This window comes from Fringilla coelebs, assembly GCF_963513975.1.
Source record: "Fringilla coelebs genome assembly, chromosome: 16".
Taxonomy (NCBI): domain Eukaryota; kingdom Metazoa; phylum Chordata; class Aves; order Passeriformes; family Fringillidae; genus Fringilla; species Fringilla coelebs.
The window spans coordinates 10,501,917-10,525,650 of NC_140042.1; the positions used below are offsets into that span (position 1 = coordinate 10,501,917).

General features: G+C 40.4%; 1 protein-coding gene across 1 annotated transcript in view; it reads left to right on the top strand.

Annotated features, from left to right (window-relative positions):
• The window catches only part of GRIN2A (glutamate ionotropic receptor NMDA type subunit 2A), a 160,891-nt gene that overhangs the window by 111,220 nt on the left and 25,937 nt on the right, over positions 1-23,734 (top strand). The window contains exons 9-11 of the mRNA XM_084216221.1: positions 2,870-2,995; positions 5,543-5,772; positions 11,278-11,438. Of these exons, the coding sequence (XP_084072347.1) occupies positions 2,870-2,995; positions 5,543-5,772; positions 11,278-11,438 (517 nt within the window). The remainder of the gene's footprint in view (positions 1-2,869; positions 2,996-5,542; positions 5,773-11,277; positions 11,439-23,734) is intronic.

Consider the following 23,734-nt stretch of genomic DNA (forward strand, 5'->3'; position numbering starts at 1 on the left):
GTTTGCTGGAATTGACTGTGTATTTTGATGAGGTGTGCGTAGTAGTAAAATGTTTTGCCTTGCAAAATACTATCAGGCAGATAACTGAATTTATTCACAGACTGATTTTGTTTCAATTCAGTGAATGTCTGAGAATAGAGTCACCTTATGTAAGCCTTTTAAAAGACATTTAAAAAAAAATCTGTCAAATATAGTACTATTTTTAAAGAATAGCACTTGATTACAGTTCCTGAAATGTAGGGGTTTGTGAATTGTTTTTATGAATGTGGACAAGTACAGGATTTTGAGTGACTGGATTGTTCCAGTCAGTTGTTGTGTCCAGTAGATCTGAGGAACTGATGGGCTGTGACAGCCTTGTCCTCGTTATCTGCTGTGTTCTGATTCTGGTGTGTCTCCTTCAAATGAGAATTTTATCCATGTTAAAAACATTTTCACATTGTACCAGAGATAACATATACTAGATCTACAAATACTTTTTTAATGATTCTGTGGAGTTTTGGTTCAACTTCATTTAAACAACCAAATAAATAAAGGAAAACCTTAAATCACCATTTCTATATTTTTCAGAGGGAGAGTTCATAAGTGAGGTCAGTTTTCTTTTCTGGAGGCATCGATGGAATACAAAATCTATGCCCCTCTTTATTTAATGTATTCCTGAAGTATTGGTTTTGGTGGTGGGAGGTGGGACTCAAAGACATCTTTTCCTTGCTTGATATTCTCCGTTGTCAGTCATTTGAAATATACACTAACAAGTCATATATTAGTTTTTTTCTGCCATATTATAGCTTTACTGAAAATTCCTCTAAAACCTGCTGCTTGCCTGAGGGAAGTTCCCTTCCTGTCCTTTGAGAATCAAAGCACAGTGCTGAATGTGTAATTGGATCTCTGATATGACAGGAAGATCGACTTTGTTATTCAGTTGATTTTGTACTTGTTCAATCTTACTGCTTGCTATCCCAAATAGCTTTTTGTTTTCCTATTGCTTCTATTAATTCACCACCTCATTACCAGATTCCTTAAATTATTAAAGAGAATTCTGCTTAAACTCTTGTTTATAGCTCACTTCTGTACATTGGCTTGTTTTGCCCTTTGCCTTCTTTGGATTTTGACAAATTACCATTGCTGTTTCTACACTGTTGCTTTTGATAAGGGTTTTATCAGCCTTGCTTTCTTCTGTGAGAATGCTGTCAAAGTTTTATAGTAGTTCCACATGAATGCCAATTTAATCCAGTTACTAACTGAATTCAGAAAATATTTTTTAGCCTGTATTTGGCTATTATGTCCCTTCCCTGGCTGCATCTACATAGATCTTTCTCTGCCTTCTACAAATTCTGTTATTTTCCTAACTTACCATTCTCTCTCAAACAAATAATTACAGTACTTGAACAAACTTCATACCCTGTCTTAAAAATAAAATAATTAATTGAAAAAATACTGCTCCTTTGCAAGAGGAAACCAATTTTGTTTAAAATGTCCATGCTTTGCCTTAGTTACATGCAAAAGCACCAGTGGGGCTATTTGTTATTTAGCCTTGTCTAAGTCACAGGTTTCTGAAGAAATCATAGCAAAGACAAAAGATCTCATGGGTTTTCTATGCTTGGGCACAAATTATTACATTTCATTCTATTCTGGGGGAATCATCTGAATTTGGGCAAGGCTCAGATTGGGCTGTTGGGCTTAGAACATCTCAGCTCTCAGTCATTGTCCTTTTCTGCAATGAGGGGAGAAGTTTCAGTGATTCTAATCTTAAATTCAAAGAATGAAAAAGCTACAAGAGAGGAACTTCTTGGGCTTTCAAAAACAGGCAAAACGTTTTAACACACTTATTTTCTGTAATTTCAATTGTTTCTTGATTCTGTCCTAATTAGAAATAATATACTAAGATTTGTTTTCTCACACTTCAGAGCATGCTCACACTTGCCTTATTTGCACAAGTTTTGATGTGAATTGCCCCAAATAAATTGGCCTGATAAAGAGATATCAGTTTGCCATGCTAAACTTTCTTAGAGATATCCTAGTACCAAAGCAGCTACCACAGGGACCCTGAAGTGACAGAGAATCTGTGGTTGGGAAAGATAATATTTATATTGGTTTCTGATATTGATATGGAGTCCTTTCAAAAAGTTGGTGCTTAGTCTGGTATTTGAAACTGCTTTTAGTTTTATGCTCCAACCTACTTCTTTTACTTAATTGTTTTTCTTCTGTCTTTCAAACTGATATCCAATTTTCCATAAACCCTTTTGCTTTCAGTAATTTGCTCCCAGATGAGAATGAGACATTCAAAAGGATGTGGTTGCAATTGATAAAAATATCATCTTTATTGCAGATAGATGAAAGTAAACATAGAGAGAAAAGAATCCTTAAACAAAAGCGCTTAGTTTGAATGCAAGTATTTATCTTTCCTTCTCTAACACTTTTTGTTGGATAGAAAACGAGAGAGAAGTCTACTTCCCTGAATTACCAAATGTATTAAACATATGCTTAATTGCTTTTGCTTTTCAGAAACACAGCCATAGTGGTTGGACCATTCTGTTGATAAATTTCTATAACACAGGATGAACAGACGCAGCAACCTGGTTGTGGACTGAATGAGCAGCGAGTCAAACCAATTATGTGCCACTCAGTGTCAAAGAAAAGTGTGCAGCCTTTTGTCTTTAATTGCAACTTACATTTCAGCTTCTGAGTTTATGGATTTTGTCTATGTATACTAACAGCAGTTCATTATATATGGCTTAGTTATTTTCTAGCAGTTTTGTTGGAAAAAGCTAATGTAGAGGAAGCTGCTGGGCTTGCCTGGTGAGGACATTAGAATTCTTGTGCTGTGACTGGTTTAATGAACTGTGTTTCTGTTTCTCCTGTTTTGCTGCAGAGCCTTTTAGTGCTTCTGTCTGGGTGATGATGTTTGTGATGCTTCTCATCGTGTCTGCCATGGCTGTCTTTATATTTGAGTACTTTAGTCCTGTAGGATACAACAGGAACTTAGCACAAGGGAGAGGTAAGATTTGCATTTTACTCAACTCCATGTTTATTAAAAATCATGTATTTCCTATCCCTGGGCTCCATCATTTCAAATAAACATAACATAGGAATAAAACAATGAAATTAGCTATTAAGCTGTTTATTTTCTTCATTTAAAGTACGATTTCTTGAAGGCTTATATGCTCATGTTTATAATTCCAATTCAATGGAATAAAGACAGCGGGCAGGGTAAGTGGTGTCAGAGTTTTATTCAGGCAGTGTTTGTTAAGTACCTGGCATCAGTTGTAAAGTGTCAGCAGTGAAATATATTCTACTCCTGGCTATTACATATTGATGACCAGTTCAGAGAAAGTTACCTAAAATCTCATGGTCTGCTGGGCAGTTTGAAAAATAGCAGTTCCATTGTCCAGAGGTTGGTATAGTCCCTGTAAATATCAGTACTCTTAGCCTTGAAATGAGGCCCCTGGCAGAAGGGCATCTCTCCTTTCTGTGTAGCAGCCTCAGTTACAGAAACTTCATTTTCAAAACAGACAAGCTTTGCATTAACTCTTTCTCAGTGAAAGCTGCACTCAAGAGTGAGGATTCCATATCTCACAATGCCCTCATCCTCCCATTTCTTCAGTCACATTTGAGAGTGCAGCCTTTGTTAAAATTTCTAACTCATTCTTGCTTTGTTTCATAACAAGAGATCTTCCAGCTTGGTGAACACAGTTCTGGGCTCTGTTAAAAGCAAATGATTTCTTCTAGACAAGGGCTGGCTTGTTCCTTGAAAAAGTGGATTATTGTAATGTTCAGGTGATGTTATCATTTTAATAAGATGGTAAATGTGTAACCTCTGTCTGAAATAAACACTGTGTTAAAAGAGGTGAAATCCAAGGTGAATGTAGACACTGTGGGGTCCAGGGGCTTGCCTGTTCTATTCTGTGCCTGAATTGATTATTTAGTACACTGACAGCTACAAAGACATGTTATGGCACTAGACCATCCCAACTTAGCTCTAAGGACTTGCCACAAATCCAGCTGCCATTAATTTCAAACCTGGAATAGTAAATAAAAAAAAAATATTTATCATCTCTCATTTCCCTAGGCATTTTTTGCAGGACAAATCTCAGTGGTAAAACAACCTCCAGTGGCATAAACAGGACTTTAGATTGCTCCCTTGGCATATAATTTCTGTAACACTGTTGCTGAGAAAAATGCACATTATCCCTGTATCAGCTTGGTCCTTAATATGTCTAGAAGGTAGTTGCATAAACCAAAAGTCAGCTCCATTGTGTTTATTTTACTGCACTCTGTTTTCATAGTGCTGCTGCAGAATAGGGGCATAATCTAAGATGTAGAGCTTGGCTGCATTGTGAAATATTTGCACTGCACTAGAGAGCATTTCTACTGAAATGAGAACATACACTGAACATACCCACTTAGGGTTTTATTATTTTAAGAATCATTGAATTATTATTAAAATAAATTATAGTTTAAATGAATAGCTAAATCTATATTTGTAATGTGCATCCCCTTGGATAAAGGGGCGGGGCAGGAAAGGAGATAAAGTTACAGATTTCTGCATCAGAGCTTATTGACTAAATTGCAATTGAACTGAAAAAAGATAATTATAAGTAGGCCAAATGAGTCACAGTCAGGGGAGGGCTGTTTCTCTGCACTGAGGGTGCAGGAGTCTGGGTGATGAGCAATGTGTGATTGTATTTTGCTTACCTAGAGCTGGGTGAGAAGAACTGTCCTTGGTTCTCCCAGGGCTCTACCAATGGGGCCTTTGGAGTGGATAATGGCATTGTTAATTCACCTGGCTGAGCCTGGGGGCAGCATCCAGCACACTTCCAGCTTTGGGGTGAATTAAAAGATGACCCAAAATAGAAATAGCAAAAATTACAGGATGGCTTAGCTGGGACAGAATTTTACCTGTAATGTCAACGCATTTGGAGCCACAGGACATGTGAGGCAGGCAGAGCCAGGCTTGCTCTAAATTCCCTGTCTATAGAGGTAGCTCCTTTCTTCTGTCTTTCTGATTCATGCTCTGAGTACAAAGGTGCTTAAAAGTAGGTGACACATTCACACACTTTGATCTTAAAAATGCTTACATAATGTTCAAAAAGCATAATGTTGGATGACTGGAGATGATAAAAATAATTTGGGTAAGAAAAGTACTAGAATTGAATCACTAAGACTTAAACCTCCAGTTTTCCATTTCACATGTTTGCTGGCACAGAAAACTGACAGGGCAACACTGTGGCACATTTCTTCCTGCAGGAGACACAGCAGCCTGCTTCTCCTCCAAACCTATCCTTTCCATTTTCATCTTCAAAATCTTGAACCATATGCCACGTAGAAAAATGTTGAATTATGTTTTAAAAATGTGGAACTCGTTGTCATTGCAATGGAGGGTACCTATGGTAAATCCAGGGAGTATATTTGGAGTAAAGAGAGTATATATATACACCAAAATATTTTCTAACAGTGTCTCTGGGACAAATGGGTTTTCCCTGCATGGTATATTGGCAAGGTTTAATTTAAGTGCAGCTGAACTAATTGCTCTTTGAACTTGCAGATCCCCATGGGCCATCCTTCACCATTGGAAAGGCAGTGTGGTTACTGTGGGGCTTGGTCTTCAACAACTCTGTGCCTGTGCAGAACCCCAAGGGGACCACCAGCAAGATCATGGTGTCAGTCTGGGCTTTCTTTGCTGTCATTTTCCTGGCCAGCTACACTGCCAACTTAGCTGCCTTTATGATTCAAGAGGAATTTGTCGACCAAGTGACTGGGCTGAGTGATAAAAAGGTAGGTATTCAGCTCAAAAGATGTCAGTGGGCATTCTCCATAATCCTTCTACAAATTTGTACTTTGTGATAAGAACTCTGAGTGAGATAATGAACTAAAACTGGATGGTTTCCTTCTGAGTGCAAGTGCAAACTTTACTAACAAACCTAAGAACCAAAACATGAAAACATCAGTCTGTTTTCAAAAGCCTATTCAAAAGTAGCTGCATTAACTGAAAATTACCTTTATTTTATGATAGAAATCAATTAGTGCTTGGTTAAAAAAAATACCTCACCAAAATAAAAAGCTTGAAAAATTTGGTGGGATATTAATAGTATATTAATAGAAAAAAAGTCCATTTGCAAAATTATTGTGATGGATATGCACAAGATACCTGAAGGGCATGCTTTTGTTAAGTCTGTGCCCAGTTGTTTGAAAATGAAACTAAATATTGGCATTAAGAAGAAATATTTAAATACAGTATAGCCCAGGGGACAACTTCACAAAGGGTTTTTTTCTCAAAGGACAGAAAATAAAGGAAATTGTTACTAAAAACAAACCAGAAAGGCAACATCTCAGCCTTGTCTGTTTTTTTTTTTTTTGTTTTAACCTCTTTTTATGGCCAGCTTTTGATTGATTGCCTGGTATATCAAAGCTAGCATGGCTAGAGGAAAGATAAAAAGAAACAAAAAATGATAATAGTTTTGTTTTCATTTAATTGTGTTGTCACACAACCTTTGAAAGAGCATGAAGATTGTTAAATATCCCACTGTTTTAAGATAATATTCTTAGAAGAGACAGATTAATGGCATTCTCTCTTGGGGATAAAAAAAAAAGGAGATTTGAGAAATGTCTTTCTGCTGTTGGTGAGAAAGAACAGAGCATTTTCCTGGGCCCTGGGTTCTGGCAGGCTCTGCCTTGCACCTGGCACAGCAGTGGGCTCAGGTGGGACTGACCCTCACCTTCCCTCCTCGCTGGCTCTTTGCCACAGGGCTGGAAATGTCAGCTCCTGCTCTGCAGCTTTTGGCTAATAACTTCCTCAGGTTTGTCATTTTTTTCTGTTCTGACTGCTAAGTAGGATTTCGTTTCCACAAAAAGCAAAATAAAAATAGAAAAATACTTGAATCAGAAAATACCATCTGCTCTTGTGTGGTCTGCTGATCATTTATTTGATCTGCCACCTTTGTTTCTATTTTTTGGTTCTTCAAACTTTGCCTGAAGCACATAGATATAAGGCAGGGAAGCCATGCCTTTTCTGATTAAATAAAAAAAATTAGAACTCCAGAAGAGCAATGCACTATTTCAGAACATTCTTCTTGTCATACATAGGTTTTGTCTCCTCCACAATCCTGAGGTTTCTTGGATTTTGAAAACCAAATCATTTGGGATAATTTATGGGAATGTAATCTGATTGATGTTAAATTATTTTTCTCCCCTCTTTGCCATGTTTATGCAGTTCAGTACAGAACTCTGACCCAGGGCCAGAAATGTGGGTATAACCAATTTTGAATAATTAATACCTAAAAGTTCACAAAAGTTTTTACAAAAATTTTAAAAAAAACCCACTAAACCCCACTTCTGGCCTGGTAAATCAGTTTGTTATTCTTCCACTTTTCCCACTGCAATACCTGGGGAGTCAAGCTCTTCTTTCAACCAGTGCAACAAAGTGCTTTCAGTTAGAGATGCTGGGGTGTGATGGAAAAATCAGGAAACCCCCCCTCTCTCTGAGCAGCCTGACCCTCAGCACTCATAATTCCCATTCAGGAATTATGTTGTCCTCTATCAGCTGGTTCAGCCCATTTGCTGATGTGATGATAATGTGTCATTTACCCCTTGATGCTCCAAGACCTCTTTATATTTTCCTCATCCCTTGAAATGTTGCTAATGAATATGTGAAGGCCATGTCATCAGAGTGTCACCCAGAAATCCATGGCACAGCACGTTCTGGAGCTGGGAGGGGTGGGTGTTCATAAACTCAAATGATTCAGCAAATGAGAGGAAAATTATATTTTGACATTCATGTGTATGTAATAGATGTTCAAAAGCTTTGTCTTCATCAAAAGGTACAGAAAATGAGTCCAAAGTATCCAGCAAAGACTGAAATTCATGACTTTTGTACTTTTGAGACCTTTTGTGCCTATTTCATGCAATGAAACAGGAAAAGGAGGCTGAGGGAGGGTAGGTAGCTGTGCACAGAGAGTTCTGCTGGGCTGCTGCCACTCGTAGGAATTGCCTCACATACATGTGGTCCAGGAGCTTCTCTTCAGCTTCAACAGGAAACCCTAATGATGCCACTGTTATTTTTATTATTATTATTTATTTATTATTTATTTATTAGTGTTATTTATTAATGATGCTTGTTATTTCTGCAGGACTCAGAGTGCAGCCCTGGCTCTCTGCCCCTGTGCTGGGGATGGCCCAGGCTGTGCAGGCACTGATGTGTCTGTGTGAGAGCAGGGCAGGGAGGGAGAGCCCCTGAGCCCAGCCCCTCTCAGCCTTTCCAAACCCAATCCCAAAGCCTTGCTGTGCCTCCTGGGCTGGGCAGGCACAGCTGTCCCTGCCCTGCAGCACCACTGGGACAGTTCTGGAGTGACCAACAGCTCCCTCTTTGTGGGATCACAACTCAGAATGCCGTGTTCCCATCTGGTAAAAGAGGAGAGGAAAGGTTCAAATATGGGTGTTCTGTCACTCCAAATGAGTTGTAATTCCTGCTCCCAGTTTGAGATTATTCACTGTTCTCTAGTATTTTAGCAGTGTTTCCCACAGTTCCCTTAAAAAACTCCAGAACAAAAACAGCTGCTCTCAACACCAGCCTTTTCAGGCAAGCAGTAAATCTTTAAATTAAGTCAGTATGTAATGCTTCTGGAAGATCACTTTGCTGACTTAATGGAATTGCCAGTTTTATTAAAGCATATAGAAAAAAAAAAATAAAAGCAAAGTACTGGAGTTGTGCTGCCATGTGCTACAGTTCTGCAGGGGGGCAGAGCAGGGGGAGACAACAATGAATTGGTCACTCTTCAGAGGGACAGCAGATCTCTCTGCTGTGACTCAAACAAGGGCCTTGTGCATTCAGCTCAGGAATTCTGTCCATGATTTAAAATATCAGTGTTTCATGAAATGTCTAGGAAGAAAATGATTTACTACCAAACAAGACATATTTTGTTTTTCATCATGGGGTTTTAGGGAAAATGAATACATGTAGAGCCTTGATTTTTATTTTTATTTTTTTCTTTTCTTGTCTCTTGCCTGCCACAGAGATCTTTGCTGCAGTCACAGAGACAGTCCTGTGTGCTTCTCCAGGACGTGGCAGTTCACAGAATACAATTTTAATATTATTGATGACAACTTCATTTATCTAAGTGTTAGAGTGCAGTGTTAGTAAAAAGATTTAAACCTCTTTCTTCTTTACAAGTAGTCTGTGAACAGGCAGTATAGTAGCAGATGATGGTTTCAAAAATAATCTCCTCGTGAGTGATAAAATTTGTTGGTTGGTGCCAAGAAATTCCAGTCTGTGGATGGGATTTGGAACTGTTAATCTGCTTTTTAACTCTGTGACTTTTGAATGAACTTGGGCTTTTTATTCATCCTTGCATTCTGCAGAAATATTTTTGTCTTCCATGAAAGTTCAATTTGAACAGATGTGTTAATTCTTTCAACTATTCCTATGAGAGGAAATGCCTGCCAACATCCTAGATTCACATGAATGTTTTTGAAAAGTGAGACTATTTAAAAACAAACTCCATTTTGAAATCACCAGAATACTCCACCATAATGTCCCTGTTTCCCCAGTTCCCCTGCCATTCCCCCAGTTCCCCTGCCATACTGGGAACTGAGCTTGCAGAATGCTCACCACAGCTGAATTCCAAAAAATGCCAGCAATACAAGGAGCAGCAAGTCTTACAGGTCCTGAAATTGGCAGTTCTATTTTTTCCAGTTCTATTGACTGGCAAATTCAGGAGACACATGAAGCCATCTCAATACATCAGAGATACATTATCTCTAGATTTAAATAAAGTTGATAGCAAGCTCCATTTATATCAGTAGAATCTCTGGGCACATATTTAAAAGCAGGGTTTGTTTCAGTGCTGCATAATAAACTCAGAAAAGGAGATAGCAAATGTAGACTAAGAATCATGAGTAGTGTACAGTGTAATTTTGGTGCATGGGTCAATTACTATGTGTAAAAGTAGTAGCAAAGTTATAATTTAAACAGTAAAGCTCTGAAAAGGGAAAATGAGGAAAGTAAGACATCTGTTAGCTAAACAAATAGAGAAAAATAGAGTTCATTCCTTTATGCTTTGTCAAAATATGCTTAATTAAAATGAAATATTTAATTGTAGTTCTGTAACAAGGAAATGGTGTTGCAGCAATAATTTCACAGTCAAGGTTTGATGGAATTGAAAATACTCCCAGTTTTTGTACAAACCCATTTGTATTCTCTTTGTAAATTGGCACTGGATCTTGGGAATTCTTGATGCCCTGAGACCAAATGTTAAAAAAGAGGAATATTTCATATGGAGCCCCAAAGGGATCAGCAGCTGTATAAATATTAGGCATCTCTTGCAGCATAGGATATATAGATTGCTCTTCTAACTTCAACAATAAAAACAGAGTGCATTTAAAGTGGAATTCATGGGTGGCTGCTTTTATCAATGCTCAATTCAATTTCCTCATTAGCCAATAGTTCCTCTAATCTGAGTGACCTTTTTCATTTGTTTCTTAAAGACACATTTTCATCCTAAATCGTCTCTTGGGTTTCAAAGGAAGATGTTGAAAAGGTGCATATAAAATTTTCAGATCTGTTAGCAAAAAAATGACGTGAGATGATTTGAAGGATTGCCAAGTGTGAAACCTGAATACACCCTGAGCTATTGCCTTTCCATTGCAGATCCCCCCTGGCTGGTTCATCTGTGCTGATGAAATAATGATAGAGAGAGTAAAATTGTAGAATAAACCCATATGTCCTCAAGCAAATGGTTTTAAACAGTAGGGTTGAACAGGGACTAGGATTACAGGTGTGGGAGCTCCAGAAGCCTTTCTCATATCAACCTATGAGTTCTGAGCCCCTGTGGTAGCTGCAAGAGCTTTTATCCCCTCCAATCATGAGTGGATGATCCTTTTCCCATCTTCCTGATGGGGAATCTGAATGTCCCAACTGAGGTGGAAGTGTGAAGTGGCTATCAACAAAATACTCTTTTCCTTTGGTTGCAGTTCACCAGTGTGTTTGGGTTCCCTAGAGAGATGCTGGCAGATGAGGATCTGCTCCAGTTTCTGTTGTCCTGCCAAAGTGCAAAGCATGGGAGAGTCACATTTGAGTGGCAAAATGGAGCTGGTTTTACCTTGGATGTGGATAATGTTCAGTTACTGTGAGGACAGTTTCTGGTATAATAGACCTGAACTGACCCACAGCATTTGCCTAAAAGAAATTTGAGGCAATTTACACAACTTCTGTCTTTTTAAAGCTGAAATTGCCCTTCTTCACATTTTGGATGCCTGAAACACTTTGCTTATCCCCTTTATCTCCAGTTTCAAAGGCCACATGATTATTCACCTCCCTTTCGGTTTGGGACGGTCCCAAATGGAAGCACTGAGAGGAACATCCGGAACAACTACCCTGACATGCACCTCTACATGACCAAGTTTAACCAGAAAGGAGTTGAGGATGCCTTGGTCAGCTTGAAAACTGGGTGAGTTTTTTTTCCTGTGGTTTTTAAAGAATGCTGTAAACTTTTCAAAAACAGAGAACTATTGATCTGTAATTTCTGTGGTACTGAACAGATTGATGTCAGGCTGCTGTGTGGTACGTGTGCTTTTTTTCACCCCAACAGTTATCAAAAAGGAAAATGATAGGCTGTGATTTTTATGGTTATTTTAAAATTACATGGTAGCTTCAATGTCCTGTGAGAAGTAGTTGCAAAGGGCAGAATTAATGTTTCTTGAATTTGAAGACAGTACAGTCTCTTGTTATCTTTGCAGTGCTGCCTAATCCTGCTTCTGACAATCTTGGTAAATATTCTGGTAAATACTATTGTCCTTCTTTCTTAAGATCTGTGATTTAGTCTTGAGTGCCATCCATCCTTTTTTCTCTGAAGTAGCCCAATCTGCCTGTTTGGACAAAGAGACAAATTTCCATTCTTAATCCTCCAAAGGTATGAGAGTGACTCATTGCTCATATCATTATTCATCTGGGTGACAGGAATCTGCTGGCTCCAAACATTTAGGCTTCACAGCAACATGATTATATTTGTTAATACAGTAATAATGTTAATTTCTCAATATAGGTTTTTTAGCTTTTGTTTTGAGGTGAGAAGTTACTTTAGTGGGTCTAAGTGTATGCACTCTAGGGGCTGTTTCAAGGAACATCTCTCCTTATTTATGGTGAACACAGGACATGTTTCTTCCTATACTAAAACACCCTGTTTTGATCCTATTTGGGGAACTGCTTATCCTTTTAATTTTTACTCCCCTTCTGCCAAACCTGTATAGGAGTATAATGTATTACTTAAGCACAACACCTTGAAATCCTGAAATCTTTCCTTAGAATGAAGACTCCTTCTTTAAAAAGTTATCCTTCCAGCTGCTTCCTTCTCTTCTGTCTCCTTGCTGCTGCCTGGACTCTGTGCCCTCATTTCTCCAGGCATTCTCAGCTGGCACTGCCCAGCCTGGTTGTCCCATGCCAGCCCAGATGTGTGACATTGCCTGAGACCAGCCTGGCCCAGGGGCTTCCAGACTGCAGCTCCTGCCCTGACCCAGCCTGTGCAGGTCACATTTCCTGGGTGGCAGCTGAATTATGCATTAGAGACAGACAGCTGGATCCCACCTTTCCTGCTGGAGTTTTTGAAGAAGGAGATGTCCTGATTTCAGCTGTTTGTAGGACTTGTTCTGTTGGATGGGCAGTTTATTTAGGGGATGTATACTGCTTGTACTTTTCACCAACCATTTGTGCTACTGAAAGTCCTGAAAAACTGCTGTTAGCTTGAAAATCAGGCCACTCCTCTGACACTTAAGTGTGAAAACAGGGGGGTCAACCTGACTGCAGAGCTGTTCAGGATGTTCACTGAAACCCAGGCTGGCTGCTCCTGGGCCAGCTGATGGCCCTTCTCAAGAGCTTTGCTCTTTTTGACAGCATCAGCTATTCATTTTTGACAGATTCCTTTTCCCCTGCTGAAGTTTCTTTCCTCTTCTGAGTGATTTCTCTGTGTGGATACCCCCAGGTGTCTGCCTGGCTACCCTTGACTGATATTTCTTTAGCAGATGGTACAAATAAACTTCTGGGTCAGTACAAGTAACTGCTGCCTCCAGCTGTGCTCCTTGGGATTTTGTCTGGTGGCACCTGCAGAAGGGTTGAACAGCAGGATGTCAGCTGCTTTCAGACTCATATTCTTCAAAAACAATTTTTCATTTTTTCTGCCAAATTTTCTGTTCTTCAGCATACAGAATTGTATCTTGTTTCTCCCCCCATCATGATTTTGCTGACCAAATTCTTTCCCTCTTCCATGTAAGATTTGCCCTTTCATCTTTAACCAAACTTGATGAAGTCTAGTTGAGACATCTTTAACTTCCTCCCCTCCCTGATTCACTGGATTCCATGATATTTAGTACATCTGGTCCCATGGAGTCTGTGTTTCTATGGCTCTTTTGAGGATGACTCATCTCTTCCTCAAACTGCTTCTGCTTCCAAACAAATATATAATTTCTATTTTCCTCTTCAATGTGTGTGTTCTGTTCACCTTATTACAGCTAATTTGTCTTTTTTCATCTTTATCTCTTTCCAAAGCTATTCTTGTACTTTTAATTTTTTTTCTTCATCCTTGGGGATACAACAAGCAACTTCCCTTATCCATGGTAAGACTTGCTGCTTCTGCACATCTTTTTGAAAATGAACTATCTGATAATTCTAGTCACAGTCTATAGACTGAGAAGGACTTGCAAAGAATCTGGTTGATAATTGCTGCTGTGAGTTAAAATAAATATGAACTGTGCTATCCCTGAAGAGTGTTTGTATAACCTGTATTTCCAATCTCACTTTAAAAACTGCTTTTGCTTAATTGGAGACATGAGGTTTAGTCCCTTTTAATTACTTTTGTATAGTGTTTGATTCTAATTTCAAGATGGAGCAAAAAATACCAGCAGTGAAGCAATGCTAATGACTGAATAATGCCACACATGTGGCCCTTGTGATCCAAATAAAGTTAAATTATGAAGTAACATCTTGTTGCTGTTCAGTCTGATTTTCCTGCTTCTCAAACAAAGTCTTTTGAACAACTTTAATTAGCATTAACAGCTTGAGATGTATTGGAAATATCTTGATCTTTGAGACCATTGTGTTTAATACATAATGTTATTGAGCTGAACTAGAAGGGGAAAGCAGGAAGAGGACAAACATAAAATTTCAGATGCTCAGATTTCTAAAAAATTAAAAACCAAACTGCTGTGGCTTTTTGTTTGTTTTGGGGTTTTTTTTAATCTTGCTTTCTTTCAAGAAGTGGAAAATCAGCTGCTAATGTGGCCAGAAAAAGCCTGGGGATGGAGAAATATGGATAGAACTATATATAAAATAAATGGTATTGCTGCCTTTATTTCCTGGTCAGGTGTAAGGGTTAGATAAGACTTGTTTGGAGCATTGCTGTACATGCAGAGGTGAATGTGCTCACATCTGTGTCTGGGAAGCCTTGAAAAAACCCAGCCCCTTTCTGGTTTCATCTTTGAGAGCTGAGGCTGGTTCTGTTTCAGAAATTAACGTACAAGGAAAGCATCTGCCGTTGTTTTTTTTAATTAGAACAAGCAACTTCCTTCATGGCCAATAGGCTTGGACCTATTTTGTTCAATTAGCATCAAAAATGTTTGAGAACATCACCTGGGAAATGCTGCAAATCAAAGTGGCAATGAGATTTTTGTGTTAGTCTGACACTGACATTATACCTGCTCCCTCAGGTGAATCCCCACAGGGCAACAAGCTTTCACTTGCAGTTATTTGTGAAAGCTTGTTGCCATCAGGGGTGACCACAAAGTTATCAGCTTTATTGGTTTTTCCTCTTTGATCCAAATTCAACCTTTGTTTCTGAAAAGATCTTAAAAAAAACTCTGTAAAGACTCAGAAATATTCACAGTAATATTCATCTCTTGTCACTAGAGTCTTATTTCTGAGACTCACAGATGTGTTTCTCAGGAAGCTGCTGTAATATCATTTGAACAACAGCAGAAATTTTTTAATTTAATGTCTCACTTTGCAACCAGGCCTGTTAAAAAGGAAGATCTTGTTATTGAAGTGCTACTTAACAATTTTCAAAATGGCAAAATATTGTCCCTCCTTCAACTCAGTTCACTACTGACAGCAACCTTGATCTTATAAGCTCGTCAGAACGTGTCCTTGTGTTTTTCACTAAATTTCAGGCATTTAAGGGATCAGGTGGTCCACATGTGCTGTGCTACGTGCAGAGCTTGGGATTGTTCCCTAGGCAGGACCAGCTCAGGCTTCTGGAGGGTTTTGTTCCTTAATGAGAAGAGAAATGGCAGTTGTTGCCCTGGGCATTGCTCAGAAGAGCAGAGTCTGGAAGGCATTAGCTAATGTGCCCAGCTCTGCCAGAGCCATGGAGGCTCCTCTGAGCTCTTGAGATATTGATCAAATACAGCCTTGAAAATGCATTGCAAGCATTGCTGTCCATGCTGCATTTAATTGATCTACATTTCTAGAGCCCTCTGTACCAGGGAGACAGGTCCTATTGATTGTGCTTTTTGAAGAGAGAATGAATTCCCAAATAGGAAGTTGTTAATTATTGTGTTATGTTTGCAGTGGCTCTTTGGGTGTGCTTCCTTCTGCTTGCCTGGCTGTATTTTTCCTGAAGAGATCATAGTTAAAGAATACCATCTTTTTTGCAGGCAAAGCATCCTTCCAGTTCTTTGGTGTGGGTTGTATGAGCTCATAGCTCTTGAGTTTGCACACAGCGTTTCTATTTGTGGCTGTAAAACTGTCAGGAGGAGAAATTGCAATGGCAATAAACTGGAAATGCATTTCACGTTCTCACCTTTGCCCCAGCACATCTACAGTGGCATATAGTCTGGGATTTAACTGCTAATGGCTGAAATGAGAAAATTTAATTGGGAGAGGCTCTTTTTACTGTAGGGATAAAATGGGAAATGTTTGCTTGCCTGTTGCCCGTCACTTCCTTTCAAGGGAGCTGCAGGAATGAGTCCCTGGTGTTCCCCAGGCAAGCAGCTGCAGATCCCCTGGCTGTCATGAGTGCTTTACAGCTTTTATTGCCAGCCACAGCTGTGACTGTGTGTTCAGGGATTTGATGCTAAAGTTTACTTGGGACTTCATCTGCCTTCCCGTTAAAGACAGCAGGGCTTGTGTTGATTCACATCAGCTGAACACCTTATTCCCACGTCCTGTGTGACATGCTGATGGAATTACAGAGCTGCTTGGAGAGGCTGCTGGGCCACAGCCACAGCAGGAACAGCCTCAGCTGTGCTGGGTTATCAGATGTGAAGGGTTACACCCCATGGTGGATGAGCTGCCCCCAGGAGCTGCTCTCAGCCTGCAGGCTGTCCTGAGCTGTCACTTTGACAGGGACACGGGGTGCTTGTGTCCTCAGCATCCTTTAATGACAAGGTATGATGCCAGCAGAAACACCTGGAAGCAGCACAAATGGCCTGAGGAGTTATTTCCTCCCTGCAAGCCCACTCTCCCATGTGAGAAGAAGATGATTATTAACATGTTTTATAGAATCTTATGGCACTAAGCTCAGAGAGTGCATGAGAAGACCCCAGAAGGCCCCAATGGCCTTTTAACCCCATCTGTGAGTTTATTGGCCTGAATTGGATTTTTGTTGCTCTCACAGTGATTATAAATTATCCAATTCACAGCCTCTCACACTCTGTTATTTGTTGAACAAACACAAGCAGGTCAGAGGCTGAGCTGGCAGCCTCTGCAGCGTGGCACAGGCGTAACCAGGAGGCAAAATCCCTGATTCCATCAGCTGCAGCACAGTTGGGATTGTGCCCAGCAGGTGCTGCTGCTAATTAGGACTGCCAATTAAGTAGTGATGTGCCTAAAGTTAAAGTCAAACCCAACTCATCTTTTAGGCAGCCAGCTGACATCTCTCCACTTCAATGCAAAACCAATTTCAATATTTTTGTTTTATTTTTACAGAAAAAAAAAATCAAAATTTTCCCCAAAGGAAAAACTTCCTAGTTTTTGTTCTTTTTGTGGTTCATACCTTTTCACCTCTAAAGAGGAGGGCAAGCTGTGAGAGAAGTAGTCAAACAGTAGTCAGTTTGAAAGAAAAAGGAAATATTTTAATTTTTCATTAAAGGCACAAATTCTTTATTGCTCTCTTGGGTATACAATAGCAGCTTACAACCAGAGCTCACAGGAATGTCCAAATCTTTAACCAGATTTTTAAGAATTTTCCAGGGATGGTTAACTCTGTTAAAACCCATTTTTTAACAAGGATGGTTAACTCTGAAGAGTGTTTGAGGGAGAAAGGAAAAGGCCTGCAGGCAGCATGAGATATCTGTAGTCATAATAATTTACTGCTTGCAGCCCTCCAGGATGGCTGCTATGACACATGAAGAGAGAGCCCCAAGTATGGGTGCTCTCATCACATAAACACAGGGGAAACATCCAAAGAGCACTGAGCAAAGATCCTGAGCTACCTGGGACAGGCAGGTGTGTACTGTGCTCCAGGGTGTTACTTACCAATATCAATGTTGGCAGTAAGCACTAAATTATTGTACAAATACAAATACACTTTCATTAGAACTGTCTGAGAGAGCTAAAGTGTGAATAACTGTTTTCTTCCTGACCTTCTGTGAAAAAACATCTCTGCTGACAGTTTGGCCCATTCAGGATTTTCTGTCCTGGCTGACCAAGTTCAGACAACTTCTGCAATCAATAACTTCATTTAATTTGGCATCAGATGGCTGGGGTAACTTAATTTCAATTTACATTATGATGCTTTCTGTGGTGCTTTAATCTAATATATGTTTCAGTGTTCACTCTAATGCTCATTTTGGCATTGTGCTCTGCAGGGAATGATTTCCAATGGATGTTCCAGCTGTAGCCACATGAGCTGGAAAACTGGTTTGCAACTGGGCAACTGCTGTCTGTGCTAGAGGGCTGCAGAGATGTGAAAACATTTAAATTTGCTGTTCTATCTAGGAATACTTTTCAGAGGGAGCTCTTCAGTATCAATTCTGAAATCTAGTATCTTAAAAGAAACGTGTGGCTGAATGAGCACAGCTTTCATTTCACTGCTGAAGTGAGCAGAGTTCAGCACTACAAGCTTCCAGCTCAGACTTAAAGACTCCTATGGCATTTCCACTCATGGCAGGATTTTCTGGCAGCAGTTTTTCTGATGGCTGATTCCTCTTTCCCCATAACTTGCTGTGTTCTTGTAATTCTTACATTTTCAGGAATTTCTTCCTGGCCAGAAGATTGCTTCTTTTGCAACTTTTTTTTTTTTTTCTTTTTTTTTTTTTTTTTTTTTTTTTTTTTTTTTTTTTTTAAGAAAGAGAAACACACAACCCTGTTTCTCCTGTTCACCTGTTGCATAGAAACTTGCCTCTAGGAAAAATAATTTTTAGTAATTTATTTCCAATTCCTTTACTCAGTATGTGAGTACTGGAGTTTTCTTTTTGATTGCAAATTTTTTTGTTTAAGATTACTTCCTTTGTCTGCATTATAACTTTTTTTAGGTAATGCTGTTATCTAATATCTCTAAATATTGCAAGTAGCCTGGAAATAAAATGAACAGGTGGAAGTAGCTGTGTGCCATCTAACCCCCATTCTTTTCAGAAGCTATTCTGAGTTTTAGTCTTCATTTCATTTGGGGTTGAGATCAGGTACTTGGTGAGCTGTGCTGAATTTATCCTTCATTATGCTATTGTAACTGGGACAAAATCTTTAATCTAAAAATATATTCCCCCCACTCAGCTCTTCAAGTTTTGTGTTTTGATAAACTGATGCGTTGCAAAAACTTCTTGGCTTGGCTTCTGAGATGTGAAGTGGGACAATCTTCCATTGTATAAATTAATCATAAAGGCACAGTAAATTTTCCATTATTGTGTTGCTAAGGGAAATGTTACAGGGACTGGGAAGGTGTTTGGGCAGAGGGGTGGTGGATGGGAGCTCCTGTGAGTGAGGAGGGTGAACGTGCCCATTCAGGTAACCACAGCCAGGGGAGGCTCTCCATGGATTTCCTGGCAGCTGGGATTGCCCTGACAGGAGAGGTGAAGCCTCCACAACCTCTCATGCTGGTGTTAAAGTCTGTCAGAACCTGCTCTTCCAAATTTGGTCTGTGTTTCCTGTGTGAAGATTGAAGTGAGGGTAGTTTAAGCTGGGAGAAAAGCTGAAAGCTGGTTCTGTGCTCACGGGTTCATCATTTAGCAGGGTTATACTTGGCTGACCTGTGTTGTTGCAGGGGGTGGTTGTTCAATTTTCCCCTAATGAATTGGCAATATCAAGATGTCAAGAAATCCACTCAGTGTGTGTGAAGTTCAGTTCTGTGAGGAGCCCTCTGAATATGTACTGAAAGATAAAGTCACTGCTGGGGATGAAGTGCATCAGATAAGCTGAAATGCATTTTAGTCAAAACTGTGTCAGAGGAATCAACAGTCCTTCATGTTAAAGGTTAAATATCTGCTTTTGCTCCAGCAGTATCAAAGTGCCACTTTAGAGACTTTCATGGGAGCCTCATCTTCAGAGCAGCATTCTTTCCCTTTGATTGCTGTGCCATTCCACAGTGACCTTTCAGCACTGGATCCCCAGGACACAGAGACACAAATGATGCTCTAACTCATTGTTCACTCTTGACACACTTTTTTATCTCTTCTGTGGAGAAAGAAGGGATGAGATGAAAGTTTATGATGTAAACCCATCAGATCTTACAGACAGTATGTTTGTACTTGCTGCCTTCCCAACTCTGCTATTGATGATCTCCAAAAAACATATGCTTAAATTTAATCCAGCCTTAAGTCAACACTCAACACCTTTTCTTTTTTTTTTTTTTTTTTTTGCCTAATGTCATTGTGGCTCCAGAAGTTCTGAGCAGATTGGCATTTTAGATTTTTACTTCTCCTTCCATCAAGAGAACAAAGTCATTGAAGGATCATGTAGTTGGTTAAGGAAGCAATGGAACATTTTTCAATTGTGTTATAATTCTGTTGTAAGGGAGAAGTGACTAATAAAGGAGCATTTGCCTTGTCTTCCTTTTCAGTTTTCATCATAGGAATTTTATGAAAAGTTGTGTCAATAATAAAGGTGGGGAAAATTATAGGGAAGCGTTTTCAACTTTTCTGAAATTGCTTTTCTGTACCTTTTTCTCTAACTTAAATTTTCTCGACAAAGGCAATTTTGCATGTGTGCAGCAATGCTTGAGAATGAGTTTTTGCAATAGCTATTCTGATTTTTCAACTCTTATCCTTCTTGATGAATCATAAATGTTTAGTTATGGGACTGTCCATATTTATTTTTCACATATCTCCCACTTCAAATGATTACATTCAGTAATGCCCTTTTGGGTTTTTCTAGAACTACTCCAATTCATGATTTCATACCACCTGATGTTCTCTGATGCTGTGAGATTAAATTCTCCCCATGGCCTTTTCTCTTGGTGCTTGCTCGATGAAGGACATTTGCCTTTGTAGTCACTGTTATATAAATATTCTAAACTGTTTATTTTTCCTGCAGGCCAGGATTATTGCAGCGGTTGTGAGGAGGTTTGCAGACCTGCCTGCAGCTCAGATGAGCCGCAGCTCTGTGGTCCTGCTGCCCTGCAGTGGCTGGAGGTGCCTGGCCAGTCTGAGCAGCTCCTGGCAGCCGGGAGCCTTCTCTCGCTTTGACAGTTCTCTCAGCTCTCTAATATTTCCTACCTGTTCAAATAAACCTCCACAAAGTGACAGAGCTGTTCACTCCCTGCTGAGGCTGCACTGAGCAGACAATGGTGAATTTGTTCGTGGCTGAGGCTTGCAGGGGGCTCTGAGCCCCTCTGGGTGCGGGGTCTGCGCTCGGCGTGCGGAGGCTGCTCTGAGCTCAGGGTGTAACCCCGGTGCTCAGCTCGCAGCACACTGCAGTTCTGCTGCCACAACAACCAACACCTGGGGCTTGCCATCTCTGTAGAAAGAACAGGGAGAGCTGGAGGTCCAGGCTTCCCAGTCCTGCCTGGAGAATGACGAGACAAGGAGAGGCTCCTGTGGCCAGCAGTCCCTGCCATGCGCCCAGCCGGGTGTTCCATCAGAGCCCAGCAAAACAGCAGCTGTGGCTTTCCCCACACAGACATGGCAGGAAGGAAAGTCCTCTGTGTTCCCAGCAGCCTTCTGGCCTGCACACATCCTTGCCTTGTCTTCCTCCAGGGCTGATCTAGCTGCCAGCTTTGCAAACTGTTCAGAAAGGGTCACATTTTTGGATTTGCCCAGATTTTGCTGTTTCTGTTTTTGGAAACACTAATTGAGAAGTGTTTATAGTTATCTGAAAGTTCTTAAAAATTTGGAATGCCAGAAATTCACCTCCCAGTGATGGAAGAGTTGGGTGCCCTAAAATCTGAGAGCTTCAGTTGGGGCTCATTCCTCCCTGCCCACGCTGCAGGGGTACAGTGTGTTCTGGAGCTTTGCAGGAACAGTACTTCTGTAATCAGCACGATGAAGAGATGATTAAGCCTTGAGAGGTTATAAGAGTTATGTGGGAAATGCAGAAAATATATTGTGAATATAAGTTTGTGTTTGTGTATACCGAGAGTTTTTCAGGGCAATCAATTTTTGATTTACAGTTAAGACATTGGGCAGTGACTGACAGCAGAACCTTCAGCTCTCAGCATCTGTCAGGAAAGTACCTCATGTTTTTAAATTGATTCGAGTAATGGGATTTGTTGTGACCTTATAGAAGTAGTATAGGAAAAGTCCTCAAAAGTAAAGCCTTCTGCATCCTCAGAACCTGCTCCCTGTGTGAGCACTGCACTGATCCCAGACCCCTGGGAAGCTGGGGAGGCGCTTCCACAGCGAGTGAGTGAAACTCTGGCTGTGCTTTGTCTTTCTGTCCCAAGGTTTTACTGCAGTGCTCAGTAACTAAGGAGGCAAACTGCATGTGAAGAGTGTAAATTCAGAGGCAGCACAAGGCTTTTGCCCTGGAGTCTTTAGCAAAGAGATCTTCTTCCTTTGTGTTTCTGACTGAGACTGTTTTGACAGAAGAATAGCTGACTCTCTCTATTTTCTCTGTGTTTAGCAGCATGTGTTTTATGTGCTTGCATTGCAAAACTATAAATCCCAGAATAAACAGACAAATTCCAGAGTATGTTTGAAGTTGTCTGGCTGCAGCAGTGTCTGTACCCACGGAGAGAGCAGCACCTCCCAGTCCCTGAGCAGTGAGCATCCTCTGGGAGGGGAAGAGTCCTTCCTTCCTTCCTTCCTTCCTTCTCTCCCTCTGCACAGATAACTGCAGATGTCAGCCAGGGAGGCTGGGCTCTATTGATTCTGGTAATTGTCTGCTGTAGATCAGAAAAGCTACAATGTCCTGAGGGTACAGCAAGCGGGTTTGTGAGGCTTTTTCCCTGCTGTGAGCCTACCCAAAGGACACAGATTTTTGTTGTTGCTCTCCATACAAAGAAAGATTGTCTCTGAAGTGCTGCATCAAAGCCCATCACTTAGAAAATGGTGATCTTATGTTGAGGGCTGCAGGCTTGGGCAGTGCCATAGCACCCTCTTGACTCTTTCCAATTTAATTACCCCCAGTGCCAGGTAGCCATCCATGTTTTATTTATGGATTGAATTTGTGACATCGCCTGCCAGATGTTTAATGATTTTCTGCATATTAAATTATCCACTTAAAGTAAGGAGGAAACCAGATGTTGAGCATTGGTGGAACTAATCTGACTTTTAAACTGAGGGTTGCACCAACTGAATTTTAGGGAAGAGGGGAAAAGCAAAAGAACTGATGGCCCAACTGTTTTTTTAATGGTTGCATGAACTACCTCTAGTCTGAACTAACCACTTCACTAAATTTCAATTAGATGACTTGAATGGTGACTGTTGGGATAAATATCCTGGAAGGAAGGCAATAAAGAACAGTAATTAGTGACAGGAATTTCCCTTTTTCATGACAGCAGACAAAATCCAACAACTTAATTCTCTCCTGGTATTCCTCTTGGTTTAATGTGAGATAGGCACAGATTTCTTCAGTGCTACACTTTTGGAGTCTGATTTAGAGTTCTGAAAAAGTTAGTGTTCTGTTGATTGATTATTTATGAATAAACTTTGAATTATGACATGCATGAAAGCTTGTTGGGGCTTTTTTTCTGTTAGTAGTCAGAGTGTGATATGTCCAGGTCCTTCTCCATTCTGTGGGTATAAATGAAAAGCTTTATCAACATAAACTGATTTCAGCTTAGTGTAGCAAGCGTGACTCCAAAACTTCATAGCAACAGAATTCACAACTGCTGCATCCTGATAGAATGTAATTGAAGCTGATGCTGTTGTACCTGTTTGTGCCACAGTACATTTATTTTTATAGCTGCCTTTCCATAGAGACAGGCCCCAACTGTTGGTGGGCAGTGTTGCGCCAAGCTGTGTCAGCTGCAGCCCATCAGCTGGTCCCAGCAGCGCTGCAGGTGATGCTCTGTGCCTCTGCAGAGGCTCAGCAGGCAGAGCTGGCAGTGCCTGGGGCTGCACAGCCCCTGGGGGAGGCAGGGGGGACTCCCCCATCACCCAGCAAAGCCAGTGGTGTGGTCCTGTCCCTCCTGCTCATCTGGCTTCCTGTGGGAAGGGAGGGTGTGTTCCTGGGAATGGGGTGGCTTTGCTTTGGTGTGTTATTCAGGTGAGGTTGGAGCTGAGGCCCCAACAGCTTTTTCCTCTTACTGTTGTAGGCTGCTGCTCTTCTGCAAGTAGTAAACACCTTAAAAGGTTTTGGCTGCAGATGAGGGCAGTAATGCAAAATAAAGCTTTATCTCTTTCTTTCTGAAGTTTGCATATGAATTTCTGGCAGTGTAAGAAT